At 32.6% G+C, this 23203-nt stretch overlaps 1 protein-coding gene across 1 annotated transcript in view; it reads left to right on the forward strand.

Moving 5' to 3' along the window:
* LOC118195891 (uncharacterized) overlaps positions 1-22871 on the forward strand; it is a 28179-nt gene extending 5308 nt beyond the window's left edge. Inside the window, exons 2-3 of the mRNA XM_085806646.1 lie at positions 6740-8085; positions 21795-22871. Coding sequence (XP_085662772.1) covers positions 6740-8085; positions 21795-21986 — 1538 coding nt within the window. The 3' untranslated portion in view covers positions 21987-22871. The remainder of the gene's footprint in view (positions 1-6739; positions 8086-21794) is intronic.
* Positions 22872-23203: the final 332 nt, after the last annotated feature.

Raw genomic sequence — 23203 nt, forward strand, 5'->3', positions numbered from 1 at the left:
ACATGATAAGGCCCTAACCTATTTGAGATATGGAACCCTTCATAAGTCTGTTATATTTTAATACTATATTTATATTATATTTTAATTTTGGGGGGTCCCCAAGAAAGTGGATGCCCTAAGCTATAGGTTGTGTACCTAATACGTAAATCCTGCATTGTGCTAATGACTGAATAATTCAAATGATTTAGAGTTTTTCCTCCGTTTTGAATTTATGTTATTAATAGAATGGCTTCGCATCCATAGACACCTACGACAATTTTGTTATCATTAGAATTATAATTTCGTTTCTTTCTCATTTTAATGCAAAATTACTGAATAGTATAAATAACTACCGTACAGATTCTGCAAATAACAGTGAAACCGTTAATAACGGTCTTCTTGCCACTGAGAGTTGTCAGATTATTTTAAAGAAGAATATCAACCCTTTATACAGAATTATTTCATAATTAATTTTAAAAAGTCCATGATAAATAAAGTACGCAACCGTTACCAAATTTTATTACAGTGAAACAAAGGTAAATTGATTCATTCGTAAGTGATAAGCTTTTGAATAATCGTAAGTTATAAGATTTTGTGTATTTCATAAACGCTCAATGCGGTTACTGCTGGTATGGCAGATATCTATGCATCACTAAGAGAATTTACATGGCCAATATAAAAAAGCTGGCTGATGCAATAGTTTAATGAAAACAGTCAGAATTACTTCTTTCAACAAAATACTATCTCAGTATACAAAAGTTATTTAGAGGGTATGTCACTTTAAAATTTTCCTCAAGGTGAACAATATGCCCATGACATTTGTGACACAGCAATGATGGATGTATTGAACATTCGTGAATTATGTAAAAAATAAGTTTAATAAGTTTTTTAGTTTTGAAAATTGCTTACATTATATATATATATGCATTATATATACAAAAAAAAACATAGTAAAAGGCCAAAAATTAAAAATAAAAATTTTATATATACGAATATATATATATACATATATATCAGAAATAAACACAAAGCAATAAGCAGTTCAGAACCTAATCCAATTATGCACTGATAATAGCAACAAGTGGTGGTAATAATGCAAAATAAAATATAAAATAAATGCGTTTAAAATCTACCTCAAATTCAATTCAAAATTAACCGCAAGCAAGGGAAAAAATAAATTACAGTGGCAAATTTCAAAAATAGGGGGGCATTCCCCCTCAAAAAAAATGAAAAATGATATCTACATCTTTCGCTGCATCGTCATCAGGGAGTTCGTGCAACAATAGCAGCAAATAAATAAAATAGCCTGTTTCTGAACTGACTATGCCACAAATTAAAATTTATAATTGTTAACCTTAGAAAAACAATCAGAATAATCTGTATCTTTTCACAGTGCAATCTCTGCGGGCCAACCAAGCAGTGCAAAATTAATAGAATCAAAAAAGAGACTAATTCAAAACGATTGCGAAATAACAGACAATTTTTAAAAAAAATTGAGTAGATCGTTGCCAGAAACAAAACTTACAAAATTAACAATCCAACACTTGAAAAACACAAAATAATATGCAATTTTTTAATTAAAAATTAGAAAAATAAAACTAAGTGCAAGTTTTGTAAACATACAGGCCGGGTTTAAATATAAAAGCAAAATTCATAAACACGCAAAAAGGCTTAAAAACCTGATAAACATTTTTAATTTTAATGGACCAAGTCCAAAAACATGTAAAACAGAAGTAATCCAACATATGAAAAAAATGAAAGGAAAATGAAAATTTGATGTAAAAAGTATAAAATAAAAAATAATATAATATAAAAAAACTCTGTCTCTAAATACTTTAAAATTTGATACTGATTGCATAGTTTAGTTTTTTTATTTAAAATATTTTCCAAGGAATTATCGTAAACCTATGCTATAGCTGTTACACTGTAAGGTATACATTCAAGATGTTACACGGTTTGGAAGTAAATTCATTGATTTTTTAGTGGTACCGATATTTACATACAGATTTATTTTTTCGTACTCATGACAAAACAAATTGCCCGATTTTAAACTATAGAAAAAATAAAAAAATCTGAAAACATACAGATTTTATATTACGCAAAAAGGAGCGGTTTTTTAACGTTTTCTGCGATATCTTTATTTATGAAATATCATGTTCTTCGCACTTAAGCCAAATAAAATTCACTTCAACAGCAATATCACGAAATATTTAAACACAACATATCTTTAGAATTTCCGATACAAATTCTCGCGGGCTAGAGATAATTTTTTTTCCTGTACAGTTTTGCCATTGCTCTCTTTGAAATCTTTTTTTTTTTTTTTTTTTTTTTTCTGGTACAGTTTTGCCATTGCTCACTTTGAAATCGTTGAGTTTGTTAATCAAAAATTCGTCAAAGTTTTAGAAAATATAAAATAGATAATAAAATGAATTCGAAATTTAAAATTTGGGCATCCAGGTACCCATGTTCGGGTGGAGGATTAAGTTATTCAAAATTTGTTGGCTCTAGATACCGCTGTTTTTTCGCAATACATACATTCATATCGATTCTTTATTATTTAATTTCTTTAAATATAATAGAGGGAGATAATATTTGGTGGCAACAATTTAAAAAGGTGATTTGCTGTTTATAATGAAACTCCACAAAATGCCCTTTTAGGATTAATAACTCTTCTGAGTTAACGGTCCTTTGATTTGTTAATAGGAATAGACTTTTCTCATTATTTTTGAGGATCATTTCAGGTCAAAATGTGTACCGTGAACTACAATTTATGAATTAATGGTTGTAGTTCATTGTAAAACGCATCATTTAAAATGAAACAGATTGATATGATCCGTATATACGAGTACACTTTTACAGACAAAATTCCTAACTTAAGATAGCATGAATAATTCACCATCAGTAATGATAATATAAATGTTTCCCGAGCTTCTAAATAACAATGGACGTGTTCCCGTGTTTTTGCAACAATCAAAGTGCTCTTCATACTGCATGTACCCAAAAATAAAAATGAAAATTTGTACCTTTATGAGAGCTGTCAATCATTTTTGAGCAACTTATGATTACTGTGCTATCGTTTATCAACGGATTACTTGACCTTTACGGTTATCATTATGTTTATTTCGTGTTTAAGTTGAAGATCACTGCCGAAACGAACTTTGTACTAAACTGACCGTGACTAGCACTTATTACTATAGTTTCTTGAGTTTTAAGATAACATATGAAACAAGGTGATTAAAATTATTCTATACAAGGCGAGAAATGTTTTAGGTATTTATTTAGGACTTCGAGTAGGCTTTTCGTTTTTTAAGAACACTTAATTATCGTAAGTAAAAAGGTTTTAAATTTCTTGTATTAATTCATGGCGAGAAGTTACATAAAATGCTGCCAGATAAAAATATTTAAATCTTTGTAACGATTTTGTAAATTAGCGATTTGCGATATAGATTAGTACTTGGATAAGTTCTACATATAATAAAAGAAAGAGTGTGTCTTTCGTTCATGCTGCGCGTAAGCCATCAGACCCAGGGCTACGAAATTTGGTATATAGGTGCATCTAGACAAAAGCCAGTGCATCTCGAAGGGATTTTTTTTTTTTTTTTTTTTTTTTTTTTCAAAATTCGAATGAGATCTTTTTTATTTTATCTTTTCGACTTTATCGCATCATTTTGAATAGTTCGCTCTTTCAAATGTGGTTTTGGCAACAGTTTTTCATTCAATTGTATACTGGACTGCTGACTGTTGAAAATCTGCTGAAGACTGCTGAAAAAAAATGAGGGCGATAATTCTCTGCAGTTTTTTAATTTAATATTTCTCTTGGATACTGGATGTTTGTTGAGAGAAGGCAACGGGAAGTGAGTTCATTTATTTATTAGGATAATTAATATTTGTAATAAGGGATATCGCTTATTTCATCGTAATTTTGATATATGTAATACATTTTTTATGAAGTTGTTCTGCAGATTAAAATTCTACGCAATTTTCAAATTTAACGTTTGGTGTCCCCTTCAGACATTTTTCCGGTACATTTAAAAGCCGGACCAAGACTGGCAGCGTAGCTGCTAGTAATTAATAAAAAGGCCTTCAGCTGATCTGGAAAAAAAAAATCTGAAAGGTTTCAGATTTTAAATTACGTCCAAAGGGGCGTTTTTTTAATGTTTTATGTGTTACCTTTATTTATTAAATATCACGTTCTTCGCACTTGAACCATAAATTTCATTTCAACAGCAATGCCGCAAAATAATTTTTAAATGAACCTTTCTTTAGAATTTCCGATACACAGTTCCGCGCGCTGGAGATAAGAAGGTTTTCTTTTTTCCCCGTAGATTGTTGCCATTGCTCGCTTTCAAATCGTTGAGTTTGTTACTCAAAAATTCGTTAAAGTTTTACAAAATATGAAATCGATCATAAAAGAAATTCCAAATTTTAAATTTGGGCTTTCACATGCCCATATTCCCAGTAGAATTACGTCATTCAAAATTCGATGGCTCTATGTACCGTTGTTTTATCACAATGCGAGAAATATACATACATTTATGCAGATTTTTCATTATTTAATTTCTTCAAATATAATACAGGCCTTAGTGGCAACAATTTAAAAAGTGAAACACATTTATAGAGATTCAACGTAAAATCGCAAAACGAAAACAATAGTCCTTCAGGGACAAAGCCCCTTTGGACTAAAAACAAAAAAAGAGATTTGGAAATAGTTTCATTTTTTTTTTTCGTTCGAGTAATATACATGACAAAAAAAATGAAACATTAAATTCGTGTCTTTATTACAGAAATTTTCATTAAAATCTTTAATTAATTATTTATATCGAAATATCAAAACTTTTTTTTTTTTTTTTTTTTTTTTTTTTTTTGCCTGTGAAGCTTTACAATCGAATAAAACGCTAAACAATTTCTTAATATTTTTATTAATGCTCGAGATACTATTACTGATGCATTGCATAAATATCGGATTTCCAGGATATAAAGTAACATATTTTGCTTCCTTCTAAAATTGTTATTTCTTAAGATACAAAAATGACATATATTACTTGTTAAGTAAAAGATGTAAATTTGTTAACATAAATCATGCTATCAGTGAACTTCTCGTAGACCAGCATACCGTAACATGATAATAATTCTTTAGCTATGCATTCTGTAGTTGCACAAGATTTATGGAATGCATTGCTCTAACAATTTTCGCTTGAAGTTTTAATATGTGGTGAAAATAGGAAGCATGTATAGAATGTCTTTGCTCAATCCCCGAGCAGAATAAATCATAGAGGATCAGATTTGGAATCTTAGAAGACCAAAAGCGCAATATACGATAAGTTTGTCCACTTTCCCTAAAACAGCTTTGAGGAGAAGATAAATTCAGATACAAAATAACAAAGGAACATAATCTTTTTTTCGATTAGGTGATCAGACGCGTATTCTAACGCATGGAATACAATTTTCTAAGCATGTAAAATTTTCTTTTCATTTTTTAAATACCTTCCAAACAACGTTTCTTGGATATATTATATATATATTTCTTGGATTCTTTATTTACATAGAAAGATTTCTTGACAGCAAAATATAAGCTTTTTGTTTTCTATTTGGACATAAATTTGCGCTCTCTTATCATTTAGGAAATGCAGCAAAAAGGATATTAATTTTAAGCATTTTTCATTTTATCAAAATTTTATCTTATTACGAAGAAAAGTATATTTAAATTTCTTCTTTTGAATTTTAATGAATTATTTTTTCTGTTAGAATTTTATAAAATATAAAGTGATTGAAAAAAGTGTTATATCAAAAAAAGTGTTACATGATATGAAAAAGTGTTACATCATAAAAATTGTGTATGAAAACGATTTTTTGTTTTGTAAATTTATAAAATAGATAAGAATAGATTAATTATATGCGATGTTAAAATTTGTGTTTCCGTTGCTTAAGTTGGTCTTTCTACTTTTATCGGGCATTAGGAAGCAAAATTGCTTTCTGAATATTTACTAGTTCACTTTATATTTTGAATATCTGCTAGTTTACTTAGAACAAACTTTTGTTAATGTCTGATTCTAACTAAAATGTAAAATACTTTATAGATTGACCATTTTTATAGAATATGATTTCCAAGTTTATAATCTTTATTTCAAAATGCTTAATCTGATCAGAAAAAATGTCATTTAAATAAAACAGAGCGTAAGGAAAACAAAATTGATTGTCGTTGCTGCTGAAGAACTTGCAGCTAAAGAGTTGAATCGCTGAAAGTGCTTCTGTTAAAATAGGTAAGTCAACCAATGTTGTTTTCCTTACACATACTTAATATGCTATTAAAAGAGTTATGTTAGGCAAGATTTATATTAATATTATTTCAAAAATTTAGTTTATTAAGGTACCGAGCGAAAAAGAGAGGTATATAAATTATAAAACGAAAAGAGACAGTTTTCTGAGAAATTACTTGGCAAAACACTAAACACTTATTGCATAGAAACGAAGAATAAATTATTATCCATAAAATAAAAAATCTGAATTTCAGAATCTGTAGTTATAATATGAAAGTATATAAATTGTTATTTAATTTCAGTTGATAGACTTTACTTCAGTAAGAAGCAAAAACCTAAATATTTGATAAAAATATTTGTTTTACAATAAGCTATTCTTCTACCTTAATAAAACTTCAGATATTGAAAAATTTCCATTAGAAAATTTTGAGCGATCTAAATTTAGATAACCTTTATATTTCAAATGTCGCATTAAGACTAATATGGACATATTTTTATTTCAGATTCAATAGGCGATGCTGACATGCTAATATTCAACTTAACCGGCATAAATACTAGTGAGCAAATTCTACAGAGCAAACTATACCTCTTGAAAAGACGAAAGCCGAAACCAGGGAAGAAAAGAGAAATAACGAATTTCAGAATAAAGATCGGTATTCTTCCGAACATGACATTTCATCGATACATTAACTTGTCTTTATCCCGCCAGAGATCTGAGTGGCATTCGTATGATATCACTGAATCAGTAGTGCAATGTAGACAGTCCAAAAAATTCCACGATCATCTCTTAGGACTGACCTTGGAAGGGAAACGTTCTAAAGGAGGTTACAGATTATTATCATTTAGACGTCTTATCAAACTTAATTCTCAACCATTCGTCCTCATATTTTCAGAAGACAACAGAAACAATCAAAGTTCATCGAAAAAAGAAGCAGTGAGCTCTGATCTTGAGATAGGTGAACTTCTGAGGATGAAGGTTGATCAAGAAACTTTCTTTCCAACTTCACTTTCTGAAAGCTCTTCATTGATTGAAGAATTTAAAATCAGGAGGAAGCGTTCAACCAATAGCGAATATTCATTGCTTCAGCACATATCACCTCCAGAGGTATCATATAAAAAGAACCATTTTCTCACTCATCCTCAAAAACAGACTGAGAAAATAAACCTCCTCAAAAGAACTCTGTCTAGAGTACTAAATGCATCCAGTGTAAATACTTTAAAGAATTTTGTCGCGTCTATGTATGGTCAAATTCCTCAGGAAATAGTTAAAAGATTAAATTATTCAGGTAATGATGTTGCAAAACTACAGTCAAATGCAGTGGAATTTGTCAAAATATCTAGACTGATTAATGGACAGTTAAGGTACATACTGAACATGTTAAGTGATGACAGTGATATTTATTCAGGTGTTTCATCTGCTGCAAATAATTTAACAGACTTACACCAACTACGAAACAAACGTAGTATTTCGAGTAAATTGCATTATTCCACAGAGTCTAAAGAATCCAGTGTACCAAATGCAACAATCAATACCATTTTAGTGGAGGATGACCAACATTTAACAAAATCAGATTCAAGTACAGAGAAAAGACCTCGTCGACGAAATCGGAAAAGACCGTTGAATAGGCCACCTAGAAAGCATAAGAAAAAGAGAAGACGAAACAGGAAACTACCATTTTGGTGGACGAGGCATGACAATAGGTTGCACGCGCAAGACTATGGGAAGATGTGCCAAAGGAAAACTTTAGTCGTAGATTTTGCTCAAATGGGATGGGACGACTGGATATTATCGCCCAAGTCATTCAATGCTTATTACTGTACTGGAGGATGTTCTTTCCCTTTAATTAAGGTAAGTATTTTTTTTTTTTTTTTTTTTTTTTTTTGTGTGTGTGTGTGTTAATTGTAAATTGATTCGGGTATTATTTAGCTAATTTTTAACATAGAACTGACAATTTATTTCAGTAGAAATAGTAGAAAGAAAATGTTCATGTTCATATACAGAAGGTATTCACACATTGTGTTAACAATTTTAATGCAGTAAAACAATTAAATATGATATAAATATTACTTTTTAAGTACTTACTCTTGTAACGCTTTCATTTAACAGCCAATTTGTTCTCTAATTTTTACGATAAAAAAAGGTTCTCCTGCCCTTGGAATGTATTCCAACTTTGTTTATGTTACTTCTTATAGTCCAAAGCAAAATAGTCCGGTCGTTACATCAGAAGATTTTGCTGTGATGTACAAATGCTAAAGATCATATTATACCTTCTTTATAATAGTCTTTATAATAGTCTCTTTTTCTAATTTTGTCTAGAAATTTAGTCGTAAGTGTTGACGTGTAGCTTGAGGCTCTTCATTTACATTCTGTGGATAAAGAAACAGGATAGGAGTTTCATAATTCTGTCTTCTTTTATAATAATAATTTGGTAGCTTTTTGTTATAGTTATTCAAATATAGTTATGTTTCGTCTGTAATTATAACACCTTCCCATTTTTCATGCAAAAAATATTTCCATAAAGAATTCTACATCTGGTCTTACGCTTTGTCGCATGCCTTGAAAGATGTTGAAGTCTATATTTTGTCTTTTTTCTTTTTATAATATAAATTTTCGTTTATAATTTTATTCGAAGAGAAGATAGATATAAGATGATGATATTGCTCTTAGAGTAAAGCACCTTGTTTCAAAAATTATAGTTTTAATTCTGTAAGAGTTTCTGAAATAATGTATACTTTTTGATGTATACATTATTTTTTATGTATACATTACTTTATGCCTTGTTTCAAAAATTATAGATTTAATTCTGTACGAGTTTTTGAAATAATGTATACTTTTGGGGATAAGCATTTGATGATGTAATTTCTGAAATAAACTGTGATTGTCGATTTTTCTCCCTTCGTTATACACCATTAATTGTGCCTTTGTGTGCTTAGATTCCAAGATTCGTGCAACGTTTCTGAACTTGGGGAAATGAAAACGCAGTTTTCAGGAAAGGCAAAAACATATCCTTTTATGCGTAATTAATTCATATGAATCATTTTTTAACTTTACTACAGCTGATGATAAAGTTGTTGTTTGTTAATTTTTTATATTTCCCTATTCTAATACTTACTTAGTTAAAATGAGTCATTAAATATACGAACAACCTCTCTATTTGTATCTAATTAATTCTTTTTTAAGAATTATTAAAGTGGAAGATTACAAAGGCGGTAATATTACGTAGCAATTACATTTCAAACAAAAATTACATTTGTCTATTTGAACTGTTACTGAAGTTTCATGATTCAAGAGATTAGCGATGCTTAAGATAGCCTTTTTTATATGTTGTTTTTAATTCGAATTATTCAAAATCTCTACTAAATTGAGAACCAAATATTCTTCTGTATTATATTCACTGAGCTTTTGTATGTTTATTATTTTTTTCATGACGTTCGTCTTTTCCAAGCATTCTTAAAGTGACATTCTTCTTTGCTTATCGGTTATACCAGCAATTTTCCACTGCGTAAAGAGGTGCAAAATATTGAAAAATTATGCACATTTTAAGATAGATTTAAATAATACACATTATTTTAATTGAATACGCATTTTAAGCCTCTGTCAGATTTGCAAAGCACCTTCAATTGCGCCAAAGAAACATTTCCAGAGTTACCATCTTCACTCGGTCAATTCATCTGAACACCAAACAAAAATCTGCTACCATTTCAGTGACATTCATTTTCAAATTCCCTGTTGTATCGTTCAAATCATCAGTTGACATCAGCAGTTCTATAATTTATCATCAGTTGTAATCATCCATTCCTTGAAACACTGAGACATACTTCAGTACATTTTTTTTAACATTTAAACTTGATTCGTAATTATGGTAGAAAGCCTGAAAATGATGACCATTGAAAAGATTGGAGGCTTGTAAATGTACAATTTTCGGCATGGGCACTAAAAATATTGTCGAGTTGGAAATCCTCTCGAGACGTAGGCGACGGAGAAAGAGCGCTAAGAGAAATCTGAATCCCTTCCTTTTTACAGTGTTATCCATTACAATTTATAACACTGTAAATAATTATAATTAGGCGCTACTTCCAATAGGGATGGAGCTGGAAAAATGTCGAATTGTCACTTATAAGGTTCTACGAAAATGTGGTGATATGATCCCGGACCTGACTGAGATATTTTTAGATCAGAACAAGGAACAACTTAAAAAAGAATGTTTTCATTTTTTAAATCATCATTTTTGATAAAACCACTTTTTAAGAAATCTGACATGAACTAATCTTTCTTACATTGCTTAAAATGACTCAAAAAGTTTTGTAATATGCCCGTTTAAGAGTTGTTGGGTTTCAGGACGGTAAACGAGCAAGAGTGTTAATTTAACATCACTAGCACTTCTTACGAGCATGATATTAACCTGTCGAAACTTGATAGTACAGCTCATGTGCTTCCAATTTCAGCTTCTTTCAGTTTTAATGATACTTTATAGCTCCGTCTTCATCAGTTCATTCATTCTGCAACTTGATATGTGGCAGTTTCTTCTTGTTTGTAATGACTGAACTAGACCTTGATTGCATCAAAAACTTTCATTTGAATTTTTTTAATTAATCGGGTCTTTTCCCCATGTCATATCTTGAGCACATAATCTGAGAAGCACTAAATTTCCTATTAATGTTCATATACATGGTGATTCTAACTTGTTTTTACAAATTAAATTAAGAAGAGTGATAATACTCAGCCAGATGAGCAATAATTACCATAGAACATAGTTTCGCATTCCACTCAGAGGCAGAAAAGAGGAATATTTGAATTTCAATAGGAACTTCCAACAGTGTTGGGAAAGCGAATGAACGAGACCGAAAATTGCACAATCAGTTTAGTGAAAAACTCACAGAGAGTACACAAAACGGATAAAATTGAAAACTTGGCTTTCGATTGTTAATTCGAGCTCAGACTTTGATGGCAAACATTCAAATGCACATCTTTGGTCGGTAAGGTCTCAACCTCGCAAACGATTGCAACGAGTTAATTATCTAAATTATTAGGGGGGGAACTGCTACCTTGATATCAAGTATCAAGATAGTTTTTTCCCCTTCGCCATCTTCTATCCTGTCTTCTTGCATTTAACTGTGCTGCGCTTATTCTACTTGAAGCGCCCTTTTATGGGACACGAAATTCTGACAGCCGGAACACAGCATGAAATTTTCATGCTAATCTCGGCATGCAGCAGAAGTTACTTGATAATATTCAGCCCTTGATTAGATAATTAACTTGTTGCAATCGTTTACGAGGTTGAGACCTTGCCAACCAAAAATGTGCATTTGAGTGTTTGCCTTCAAAGCCTGAGCTCGAATTAACACTCGAACGCCAATTTTTCGGTTTTATCCTTTTTGTGCACTCTCTGTGAGTTTTTCACTAAACTGATTGTGCCATTTTTGGTTTCGTTCATTCGCTCTCCCAACACTGTTGTAAGTTCAGGTTGCAATTCTAATATTCCTCTTTTCTGCCTCTCAGAGTGAAATGCGACCCTATGTTCTATAGCAATTAGTGGTCATCTGGATGAGTACTATCACCCCTCTTAGTTTGTAAAAGCAATTTAGAATCACCCTGTATATAAAGCAAACTTCATTTTCACAAATTTGAAAAATCCAGCTTCCAAAGTAATAGTTCAGAAAATAAGAATTCACGCAATGGATGTCTTTCGTATATCAACCGGTATTTGCTTCGCTGATTTCCCATTTCTCTAACCAATCCAAAAGCATATTTAAATATTTAATTCTTTGATCATTTACAGAATGTGTACATGGTTCCCAGTTTATGTTGCCCTGATGTAAGGATTTTACATTAACTATGTGCCGGCAAGTGCTTATAACTGGAGCATATTCAGCAGTTTGTTTCTAGTCCTGAATATTGTATACAGAACCAACAATACGAAAATCTTCAGCTACTTTCAAATTAAACAACTAAAGAGTTAAATTAACATTCTGTATTTCTAGATTGTCTGGATGCAATGACTGAGCACTCAGACTAGGAGCATATTTCACAATTATATTGTATTCAGTTTCAGGAAGTTTCGTTAAGCACAATAAAGATGCTGGTGTTTAAATTTCGGCAGATTTTGCTTCTGGTGTTACAGGAAAGTGTGGGAAATACATAGATTGCCCTAAATATTTTCTATTAAGCCTTGCGAACATATTTAAGTACATGTACACTGTCAGTTATATACAATAATGGGTGAATAGGGTCTATTGGATGTTGGTACACAATACTAATTTTTGGAGGATTGGCAAAATATGAAAGAGCTCGTCTGTTTACAGCTTAATGATCTGTAGCAACACGCACTAAACGAAAACCTAAATTTTCTAAATCTTTTATTACTTTTATTATATATCTATGCAAATACTGTGCTGATAATGTTTTTACTGGGTCAGTACACATAACATCTTTATATGAAGATCTACTACTCTGCAACATAAAGAAGCGGAATTAGCAGCTTTTCACACATCTTACATGGAGAAAAAATATATTATTTTCTTTAATCACAACTGTCAAGATTTTTAGACATGATAAGAGCTCATAGAAATTGCTGTAATTGTATTTCTTTTCAAAATCTTTCTCTTCTGCTGTGCATTTAGATATTGCAGCTTCAAGTTGCTCATTTTCTCTTCTCTTCTTCTTCTTCAGCGACTCTTCACGAAGTAATTTTATTAAAATATTTAAGGCAAGTACTGAAAATTGAGGGAACAACATTTTCTTTCGCACTTGTTTTAGCAAAACTTCTATTTTCTTTTACCCGCTTTTTCATTGTTGTACTCAGATACACGCTGAAATCTTTCTCACGGAAATGTAATTCACAGACCTAAACAGCAAATGTAAATCACTAATTTTAATGTAATAAACTCAGGATTTCTAGCAGCAATTTATTTCTGAACAGGACAGGTAATAGTAAGCGTATGTATGTTTATCTCCAAGACGGGAAGGGTGAAAGAAAAGGACTCTTACTGACGTAAGTCTCACTAATATTTGAATTTTCATGCATTATGAATTTAATTTTTTTCTTATTTTTTGAAAATTGCGCACACTATATTTAAATTTTAAAAACTCATAAACATGTTTATTGTTTTTACAGTTCCTTTATAGAAACTTCTAGTACAAATATATACTAAATATTAAATTAAGCACTTCCATTTTCTACTACATATCTATGAACCTTAAAGTTTCATGCTATAAAATAAATCAAAAAGGTCAAAAATTTGATATTTTAAAACGTAAGTGAATATTTAACAATCTCACTATTAAATACATAATTATACTAATATATGAATACTGTATGCAACATTATACATAATGTATACTATACGAACGAATTTCTATAATATTGTTGCGTGCGTACGGGTTCGTTATGAAATGAATGCACAAGTCCGATGAAAAATGAACAAAAATTTATTATTATCACAACAAAAATGCTTAAATTTTCTCAAATTATCATGCAGTATTACAATATCTCACAGTAGTTATCTTTTAACTACTCAAATATCCAATAGAACGTAATTCAAAACAGCTAAAGAACGCTAATCCGCGAATTCGCTACAATCAACAAGAGCAGTTTTCTAAACAACAACAAACTAAGCAAGCAACTACTGCAAACTGAGATGTTTTCCTCCTTTTATAAGATTTTAAAATCACGCGCTAGAATTTTCCAGTACTTTCTCGAAATCAAAAAGAGATATTTATTTATTTAACGCACGCGCTCTTGTATTTTTAATTTTTCCGGCTTAGCTTTCTTTTAATATTCGTCACGCGAGAAATAAAACCATTTAATTTATAATTGAACTAACATTACCGTTTGAAATAGCAAATTCGTAACACTGCCCCCTTCCCAAGGACTGCACGTCCCGGGCAGTACAATCCCTGGACAGGAAGCTAAACTTACAACTGTGGCATAAATGCATTAATAAGCATTACATTACAATATTAAACAACATGAACAATAAATGCAATAAGTAAAACAAATCAAATGCTATCAAATACGAATCAAACACTAAATGCAAATCAAATACTAAATACAAATCAAATCAAATACACATTTAAAAACAAAATGGACCATGGTCTTATACTATTTACAATTATTTACATTACGTACTATGGCCATAGTAATGAGCTAACCTGTCGTAAGAGTTCGAAGACTCACGGATCCAAACCATGACGTCATTTAGCCTGTTTAGGATTGTGTGCGAACCATCCCAAGGTGACTGTAAATCAGGCCTGACTCCTTTTCGTCGAATCGGGTTCCACAACCACACCTTGTCTCCTTCGTTGGATCTATGTCCAGCAGCTCTCGTGTTGTATCTGGTCTTCACTTTCTCCGTCGCCAAGTTCACTCGCTTTCGTGCGGAACGGTGCATCACTTCAAAACGGGCCTTGACATCTTGGATGTGTTCCTCAGGCGATGAATGCGCATCCGTACGGCGATGAAACAGGCGGTCACAAGGCAGACGAAGGTCTCGACCGAAGAGCATCTGAGATGGAGAATAGCTGGTAGTCTGGTGTTTCTTTTCGACCCTAGCATAATTTCGGCTGTTTCTCGAGCTGGTTCTTTCGGACAAAGCGTCGGCATTTCCAGGTGAGGATCCCTTCTTAGGATGGATAGTCATGTCTTTAGATCCTGAAAGCAGTTTGTTGTTTTTCAAGTCTAAGGAAAAATTGTATTTCCTTAAAAAGTCCAATCCGAGTATGCATGGATCTGTAATATCCGCCACATATGCCGTGTGATGGTAGGCGGCACTTCCAAACGTGATATTTACGTTTAACTTCCCAGTTATGTCGATCTTGTCACCAGACGCAGTCTGAAGGGTAACACAGGATGGCGTCCAAATAAGTTTATCTTTAAACTGTTCAGCTAAATCTTTCCTAATGATGGTAACATTAGCTCCTGTGTCAATGATCATACTGCAAGGAACTCCATCGATATTCCCATTGATGGACAGTCCGTTATTGTTGCCACTCATTGTATAAATTTTAAGAGCTTTAAAACAAGGTTTTTCACTATCTGGCAACCTCCGTTCCTCGATATGGTCACTAATTTGTTTACTGCGTTGTTGCTGGGAAATGGTCTTATTTTCCGTACATCGGGGTGTTCTGCAGTTTCTTCGTATGTGGCCTTCAACTCCGCAGTTCCAGCACTTTAGAATTAGTTTCTTTTCACTTCTGTTCCGTCTCAAGCCACTGACTTGTCTGGTAAAATCATCTGCTTTATATTCCGTACCCTGGGGTGTTCTGCAATTCCGTCTTAGGTGACCTTCACTACCACATCTCCAACACCTTAGAGCCACTTTCTTCTCGCTCCTACTCCGTATCAAATCTTCGACTTGTCTGGCTAAATCATCTAAACGAGCCATCAGTTGATCCACTGGCTCATGGACTCGCACAGCTCTAACTGGGTAGCGATCTCTACTAGTTGCTTGCTGGGCTGCCTCAAATTTCATGGCATACACTAAAGCGCTTTTCAGATCTTTAACATCCGCCATTCGCAGTGCTTTCTGTATTTCAGGGTCCCGGATGCCATCGATGAAATATTGCAGGGACAGGATTTCCCTTGTTTCTGTCGGGCACTCCGAAAAGGCGTGATGTGACAGCCTTTCAACATCCGTGGCGAGCTCCTGAAGCGTTTCGGTGAGCTTCTGTTGACGAGATTTTAATTGGAGCCTGCTGTAGTCTTTTAAACATTTCTCGCCGAAGCGCAGCTCCAAAGCGCCGGATAGAGCTTCGAAATCTAGCCTTTGATTTTCGGGAAGCGTCTGCAGGATATCCGCTGCGTCTGCTCTCAGAGAACGGCGAGATGACAGGCCTTAGCTTGGGAATCCCATCCATTCGCATCCGCAACGATAGAAAATTGTGTCCTATACACCTGCCAGGAGGTCTTCCCATCATATGTAGATAGTTTCAGAACGGAACGAGCAGGCATCGATAAAAATTTGAAACCTTCCGGATTGCTACCTGCCGTCGCTACGAATTTCTTTAAATCATCAACTTCTTTGGTGACCGCAGAAACTCTATCATTAATTTGTTGTTCCACGGCAGAAACTCTCTCTTCTATTTCTTCTTTTACCAAAGAAACTTTTTCTTCAAAGTTTCCAACTTTATTCTCAACTGCGTCAATTCTGCCTTCCATAACCTCGAATTTGTTTTCTATTACGCTGGTAATTTCTCTTTTCACATCTTCTTGTATTGCTTCAATCTTTTCCTGTCCTGCTTCAATCTTTTCCTGTCCTGCTTCAATCTTTTCCTGATTACATTTCATCTCTGCTTTCATTTCTTCTTTAAACGAGGCAAACGCTGATATCAGCTGTCTTAATTGCTCTTCCATCGCTCTTGTGATTGGCATTCAAACCCCACTCCTGACACCAAAAATTGTTGCGTGCGTACGGGTTCGTTATGAAATGAATGCACAAGTCCGATGAAAAATGAACAAAAATTTATTATTATCACAACAAAAATGCTTAAATTTTCTCAAATTATCATGCAGTATTACAATATCTCACAGTAGTTATCTTTTAACTACTCAAATATCCAATAGAACGTAATTCAAAACAGCTAAAGAACGCTAATCCGCGAATTCGCTACAATCAACAAGAGCAGTTTTCTAAACAACAACAAACTAAGCAAGCAACTACTGCAAACTGAGATGTTTTCCTCCTTTTATAAGATTTTAAAATCACGCGCTAGAATTTTCCAGTACTTTCTCGAAATCAAAAAGAGATATTTATTTATTTAACGCACGCGCTCTTGTATTTTTAATTTTTCCGGCTTAGCTTTCTTTTAATATTCGTCACGCGAGAAATAAAACCATTTAATTTATAATTGAACTAACATTAGCTTTTTAAATAGCAAATTCGTAACAATATTAATATATCCATTCTTTTAAGTGCAGAAGCAAATACTTTAATAAATTTAAATTTCAAATTAAGTTTAACTTACCTTAGAATACTTTGAAAGTCGGAAAATTTTCTTGCGACATCGATTTAACCATTTTTGCAATAAATCTGGTTGTTAGGAAATCTGTATACTGACACTTTTAGGGCTGTCATTATTACAATTTCTGTAGAATAACAGTACACAACGCTTTAAAGGCACAATGAAAACAAAAAAAAAAAAAAAAAATTCATTAAATTAAATGCACAGACAAATCAACCTAGTAAAACAACGCTGTGATTCAGTAACGCGTTGCCAAGGCGAAATTCTCCTAACTTACTAATGTCATTTGGATGACCTCATCGAGATGGCCTTGGTTGGCCCGAAGAATCTATTTGCACCCCATCAAGACAGCCAACAGTTTGTAACGTCACTAAACTTCCAGCCTTTTTCTATAGCAAGGCTTCTGTTTAAGGAGATATTGGTTCAGTTTAGTCTAAAGCCGGCAACTGTACTTTTTTTCCACCATCTCATTCCTGTCCAACTGTATAGTAGCTTCCTAAAAATTAATTTTCGCCGCCACAGATTTTAAGAAAGCTATCCCCCATTACCTTTGCTTGTAGATTTTTTCACTGTAAAGAAACCATCTTTTGGCGTTCATTCTTCATCTGCACGTGTCAAGTTACTTTCACATTGTTTGCTTTAAGGCGGCAGTCACTTCCTCGTCTTCAACATCAGGCCCACCAGCGGTCGAAAGGTAAAGTCGCTGAACACCGGTAGTTTGGTCTGGGGTTCAAGTTCCGAAGAACGGCTGGCTGCATCACCGTTTTAGTGTTTTTCCTGTGTAACGTGTATACAAGCCAGTTTCCCTTCGAAAATCCTCAATGAAGGCATCCGTCCCCTTAGGCAGATAGCCCTCGAGTGCTTTGTCCTAATTGATTACATCAAATCTTCAACACCAAACACTCTGTACCTTTAAAAGTTTTTCTTAAAAAAAAAAAAAAAAAAAAATTTGACAAGAAACTACTTTGCGCTTCTGTATCCAGTTATGCAACTGCTCGTATGTTATTTAATAGAATTTGAATCACTGGCAGGGGCATGTTTTTCATCAACACTGTATTTATTTGAATCTGAGCTAGATTGTTTCCCTTCTAGGCTGACTGTACCCTCTTTTGCGATTTATTTTGGCGATCGCCATTATCGAATGAAAATTTCTTCCTGTCATCAAAACGTCTACTACCGTCAGACCGTAAGACTATTTCGCAGACCTACCTTGCGCTGTAGGTCTGCGAAAATATTCGTTCGATTTCTTTGTTCGTATCCAGACCTGTGTGTACTCATTGATACTCCCCTGCTTTCAAACTTTCCAATGAGCTCAGAGTCTGATGTCAACCAAACAGTTGTGCTTCTAATTTCGCCTTATCTTTCACAAAGAGGAATGCTTTTAAAAGGGCTGTTTTAAATAAGTCGAACTAGTAACTCACTGACTGGTTTCACCAAACAAAAATTTACCGGTTCTTTTCCACCAACTCACTGCCTGTTCTCGAAGCGCGGCGGTTACTATCGTAATTTTCTGTACTTCTGCAACCAGGTAAAGCAGAAAATGAGAACCCAGTTGTTCCAGAAAAGTCATCACTAAAGTTCTGCCATCAAAAATATCTGCGAGTTTCATTGCAGGTCTCGTCGATCCCATGATGGACCCGAATACTTCCATGGGACTTCATGGTGCCGGTGGAGCCTACTACTTTGGGAAGACGGATTCAAATTAAATTTTGCTTGAGACATAAATCGTAATTCGTTCGGTATTCATTCGGTTCCCGGATCTGGTAAAAGTTAGTAAGTCCGAAACCCCTAACAGATATGACGCGAATTAGCGCTATATCTGAAAGTCAGGGAAAGGTTTCAATAGACCTTTTTATTTAAACAGACTTAGAACATAAATGCACGTTCTTGTGCTTACAACATCAACTACATTTAGTGGTGATGTAACCAAAGGAAAAGTCAAATTCAATTTAAAACGTGGGGTAGTAGTTAAATACTATTTAAGTCTTACTCTAAGCTGGCTCAGTAGTTCTAACCGGAATTTAAAATCAAGTCATTGGCAGCGAATAATGCAAAGCCGGAAATTACAACTATCAAAGCCGCCATGAACTAAACGTAGCGTGCACGCGGAGACCAGAAGCATGCTCTGTCTTAAAATCCCAAAACTTAAGTTTAAGTACTATCTAACTCATTTACATTCTAATGAGGAAACAGAAAGAAGCTATAATAGAGGCTGAAATTCTAAATAACTGGTTGATTTAAATAATAACCTTACAAACGAGGCAAAGAAAGAATCAACATAAAGCTAACTTAGTAAAACCTAAATAAAATTTCACTAATCTTCTGTAAAATATGTAGGGCTATTATAAGTGTAAGAAACAATTGCTTCAACAAATTTTGCAACTTAATGCTAATTACTTGATAAGTTTTACGATTTGGGTTCTTGAATTTGTTTTATAATTATGTTAAATGTTAGATTATGTTAGATAATGTTAGATTGCTTACAGGTATGTTTCATTCTTAGAAGGGTATTACAAGAATAAAGTTCGAGTATTGATAATTGCTCTAATTTATTCGTTTCTCATTTAAATTTTTTCATTGATCATCCATAAAAATTTTCAAAAGTACTTAATTTCTATGTGCAGAAATGTGTACGCTATCTAAGTGCCCCTTAAAGTCCATCACCGGTGACCTACAACTTTAGGGCCACTAGAATAATCCACTAGAATAATGATGTAGGGCTGTACACTGAGGTTAAACAAATATCTTAATTAAAATTAAATCGGAGCACATTGGTACGTCTCAAGGACATTTATAACATTGGCAACAAAGAGGCATACCCTGGCGACAAGAATCTCTTGGGGCCAACCATTAATTCACCAGTGTGGAGTAGGTCAAAAAGTTTAGATGGATAGTTAAATTAAAATTAAATCGGAGTCCACCTATGCCCGTCAAGGCTATTATTTATTCCCGTCTAGGTTCACTGCTGAATTTACTGGGTGGGGCAACATGCGGGTCACTGTTGTAGGCCGATGGAGTTAAGTTTAGATCGGTTTTTAAATCTAAATTAAATTATACCGCATTCATGCATTCAAGGTTTGGGAGATGAGCTAAGAGCATTGGCTTCCAACGGATTTTGTATTGAGTCTCTAAGAATCGATGAAATTTTAAAAGGGTCAATTATGATCACAGGATCGACTGGAAGTCTATAGCCAGATGTGTACGGCAATACATCGGCATAATTAAATTGTAAAAAAAAAAATTGATAATTAATTCGCTATTGATATGAAGCTATATTATGCAGTAAGAAAGAAATCATACAAAATAAATATAACAATAATATTTTATTATATAGGAAAAACATACTAAAATTACTTAATATATTTTTTATAGCAATATAGTATTTTAGTATAGGAAAAACATACTAAAATTACTTAATATATTTTTTATTGCAATAACACGTTTTTTAAAATATAAACTTCGTATGCAATAAGTATGATATACAATAAGAAAGTAATATACAGGAATAGCATAAAATACAACCAAAAAAAATGCGAAATAACGCAAAACTAATTGAAGTATAATGTAACGATCGTCTGTTATGGAAAAGAATCGTATCTCCTCAGGAGATATATTGTTATTTACAAGCCAGTTAAAAATTAAAAAATAATAATAAAAAAAAAAAGATTTTTAATTTCTTTTTTAGGACATTAAAAACTTCAATATGCCAGCCAGGCTCATAGAACCTCCTCAGTTATGATTTATCTGATATTGATACTTTGATGCAAGAACCGACTGCAATGAAAGGAAAATGTTCAAGCGCAAATCTTATTCAAAACACATAATACGCTAAATTGGGGAATTTAAAAGCTTTTCGAGAGAAATATTCTAAAATAAAAGTGGTTCCATTAAGTAAGCAAAGGAATATTGGTTACCGAACCAATATTCCTGTTCTTACTTACTGGAAAGCAAGCTTTAGTCAAGTCAATAATTTACTATATTACTCATATATTGACCTATAATTTGATCATGCGTTGGTTCGTGATTATCGTCAAACACATGGTCACCAGTGACTGCTAAAGTCATTGGTTACTGATTAATATGAAATAATTTACGCCTTTCTAACCTCTAAATAATATAACTATAAAATGATGTCTAGAATGTATTTAGAAACTTTGATTCAACAAAGCGTAAAATTTAAGTTGCCTTCACCGGCATCGGAATTATTACTATTATTTTTAATGTTTCATGTGCTTTCTGAGACATTTAGCACCATTTATAATTAGACTTATAATCTTTTACTGATGTTCTTTCTGTTAGAATAGTAATAATATAATCATAATAATAATATGTTACTTTTATTATTATTATTCATTTATTATTGTAAATATGGCCATTTTGTTCTGCATATAAGTTGTACATTTCTTTTATAATCTTTTCATAGTAAGGTATTACCTGCAAAACCGTTTTTTCAATGCATGCACAATGGTTATTTGGTAATTGTATTCATTATGAATTCTTATGACTATGAGTCATATAAATTACTAATAAATTTATAAGACTTTGACTATTATGAATTTATATGACTATGAATTTTAATTACTTTCTTTTTTTCACAGGAGGCAAAACCTTCAAATCATGCAACAATCCAAAGCCTTGTGCATGCTCTGGGATTAAATCCCAATGTACCAACGCCATGCTGTGTGCCTTCTGTAACCAAACCGTTGACTTTACTGTACTTTGACGAGAATGGCAGCCTTGTATTAAAGAATTATCCAAATATGATAGTAGAAAAATGCGCATGCAGGTGAAGGAGTACAATTTTTTTTGACATGAAAAATCTTGGAAATAAATGAAAGTTCAACGAAATATACTTTTTGTGAATTTGCAGTTTCAAAAGCTACTGAATGTCAACATAGCACGTAACGTCATTAATTTGGCATTACATATGCTAGATGTCTGACTCATTGATGGCATATTGTGTTCTTCCTGTAAATAATTTTTGAAACATATTGTACGTTGTCAAGATTGGCAGTCTACTGAACATTATCAAAGGATGATTGCGTAAAATTATTCAAGAGTAAATTTTTATCTTTCCATCAGATGATGCAAATTCTCCAAATAACGTAGCAGTTTACAGCTTCTGTGGGTATAATTCTAATGCATCAGTTCTGCGCTGTTTATGTTTCTGTAATCTGTTCACTGACTTTACTGAACTCGGACACGAAAATTAGTAATGCATTAAAATATATTGTCTAATTACAATAATAATTGTCTAATTACAGTTTAGTTTCTGTAGGGCACAAATTTAAAAAAAAGTATAGATTATTTTTTCCGCTGAAGATATACGTCAATGAAATGCTTAGTGCCTTGTGACATTATTTAACGGAGTATTAAAACTTTTTAATGTCATGAAACTATATATATGAGTATCTTATCACTATTTGCCTGATATTATTTTATTTTAAGAATGATAGCATTGTATTAAAGTATAATCTGAAGTCATTGCTGGAATATTTCTCTTCAGTGAAATGATGTAAAAATTTTGCAGCACGGAACGCATATCATTGTAGATAATATTAAATCAATGGAGCGGGTTCTTCTACGTTTAGAATTAAAAAAACTAATGAATGTTACCTTATCATGAGATTTATGTGATGTCTTCATTGAATAAAGATCTAATTTTCAATATAAAATCGTTCTTTCTTTATTAGCAATAAATGTTAAAATCATTAGGGTAAATAAAATATAATAACTTATATTTTTTTATGTTTTACGTTTTTTCATTATCTTATTATTTTTATCTTTACTATCACTTCTATTTTCGTCAGCTCACACCAGAAAATAAATTAATCAACATATATAAGAACGAAGTTCTTGAACTTAAGGGACAGCTTTTGCTAGCGACCGCTAATGTTTCGACCTTACTTTTAGATTTCTTTAATAGCTTTTGCTAGCTTATTTCAACAGCCTCAGCTAAAACTTAGAGTAGGGCTTTGTCTTGTGAATGTATTCTCTAACTGTTTAA

Source organism: Stegodyphus dumicola, chromosome 1 (genome assembly GCF_044657685.1).
Source record: "Stegodyphus dumicola isolate Sdum_Otavi_A_Nest chromosome 1, ASM4465768v1".
Taxonomy (NCBI): domain Eukaryota; kingdom Metazoa; phylum Arthropoda; class Arachnida; order Araneae; family Eresidae; genus Stegodyphus; species Stegodyphus dumicola.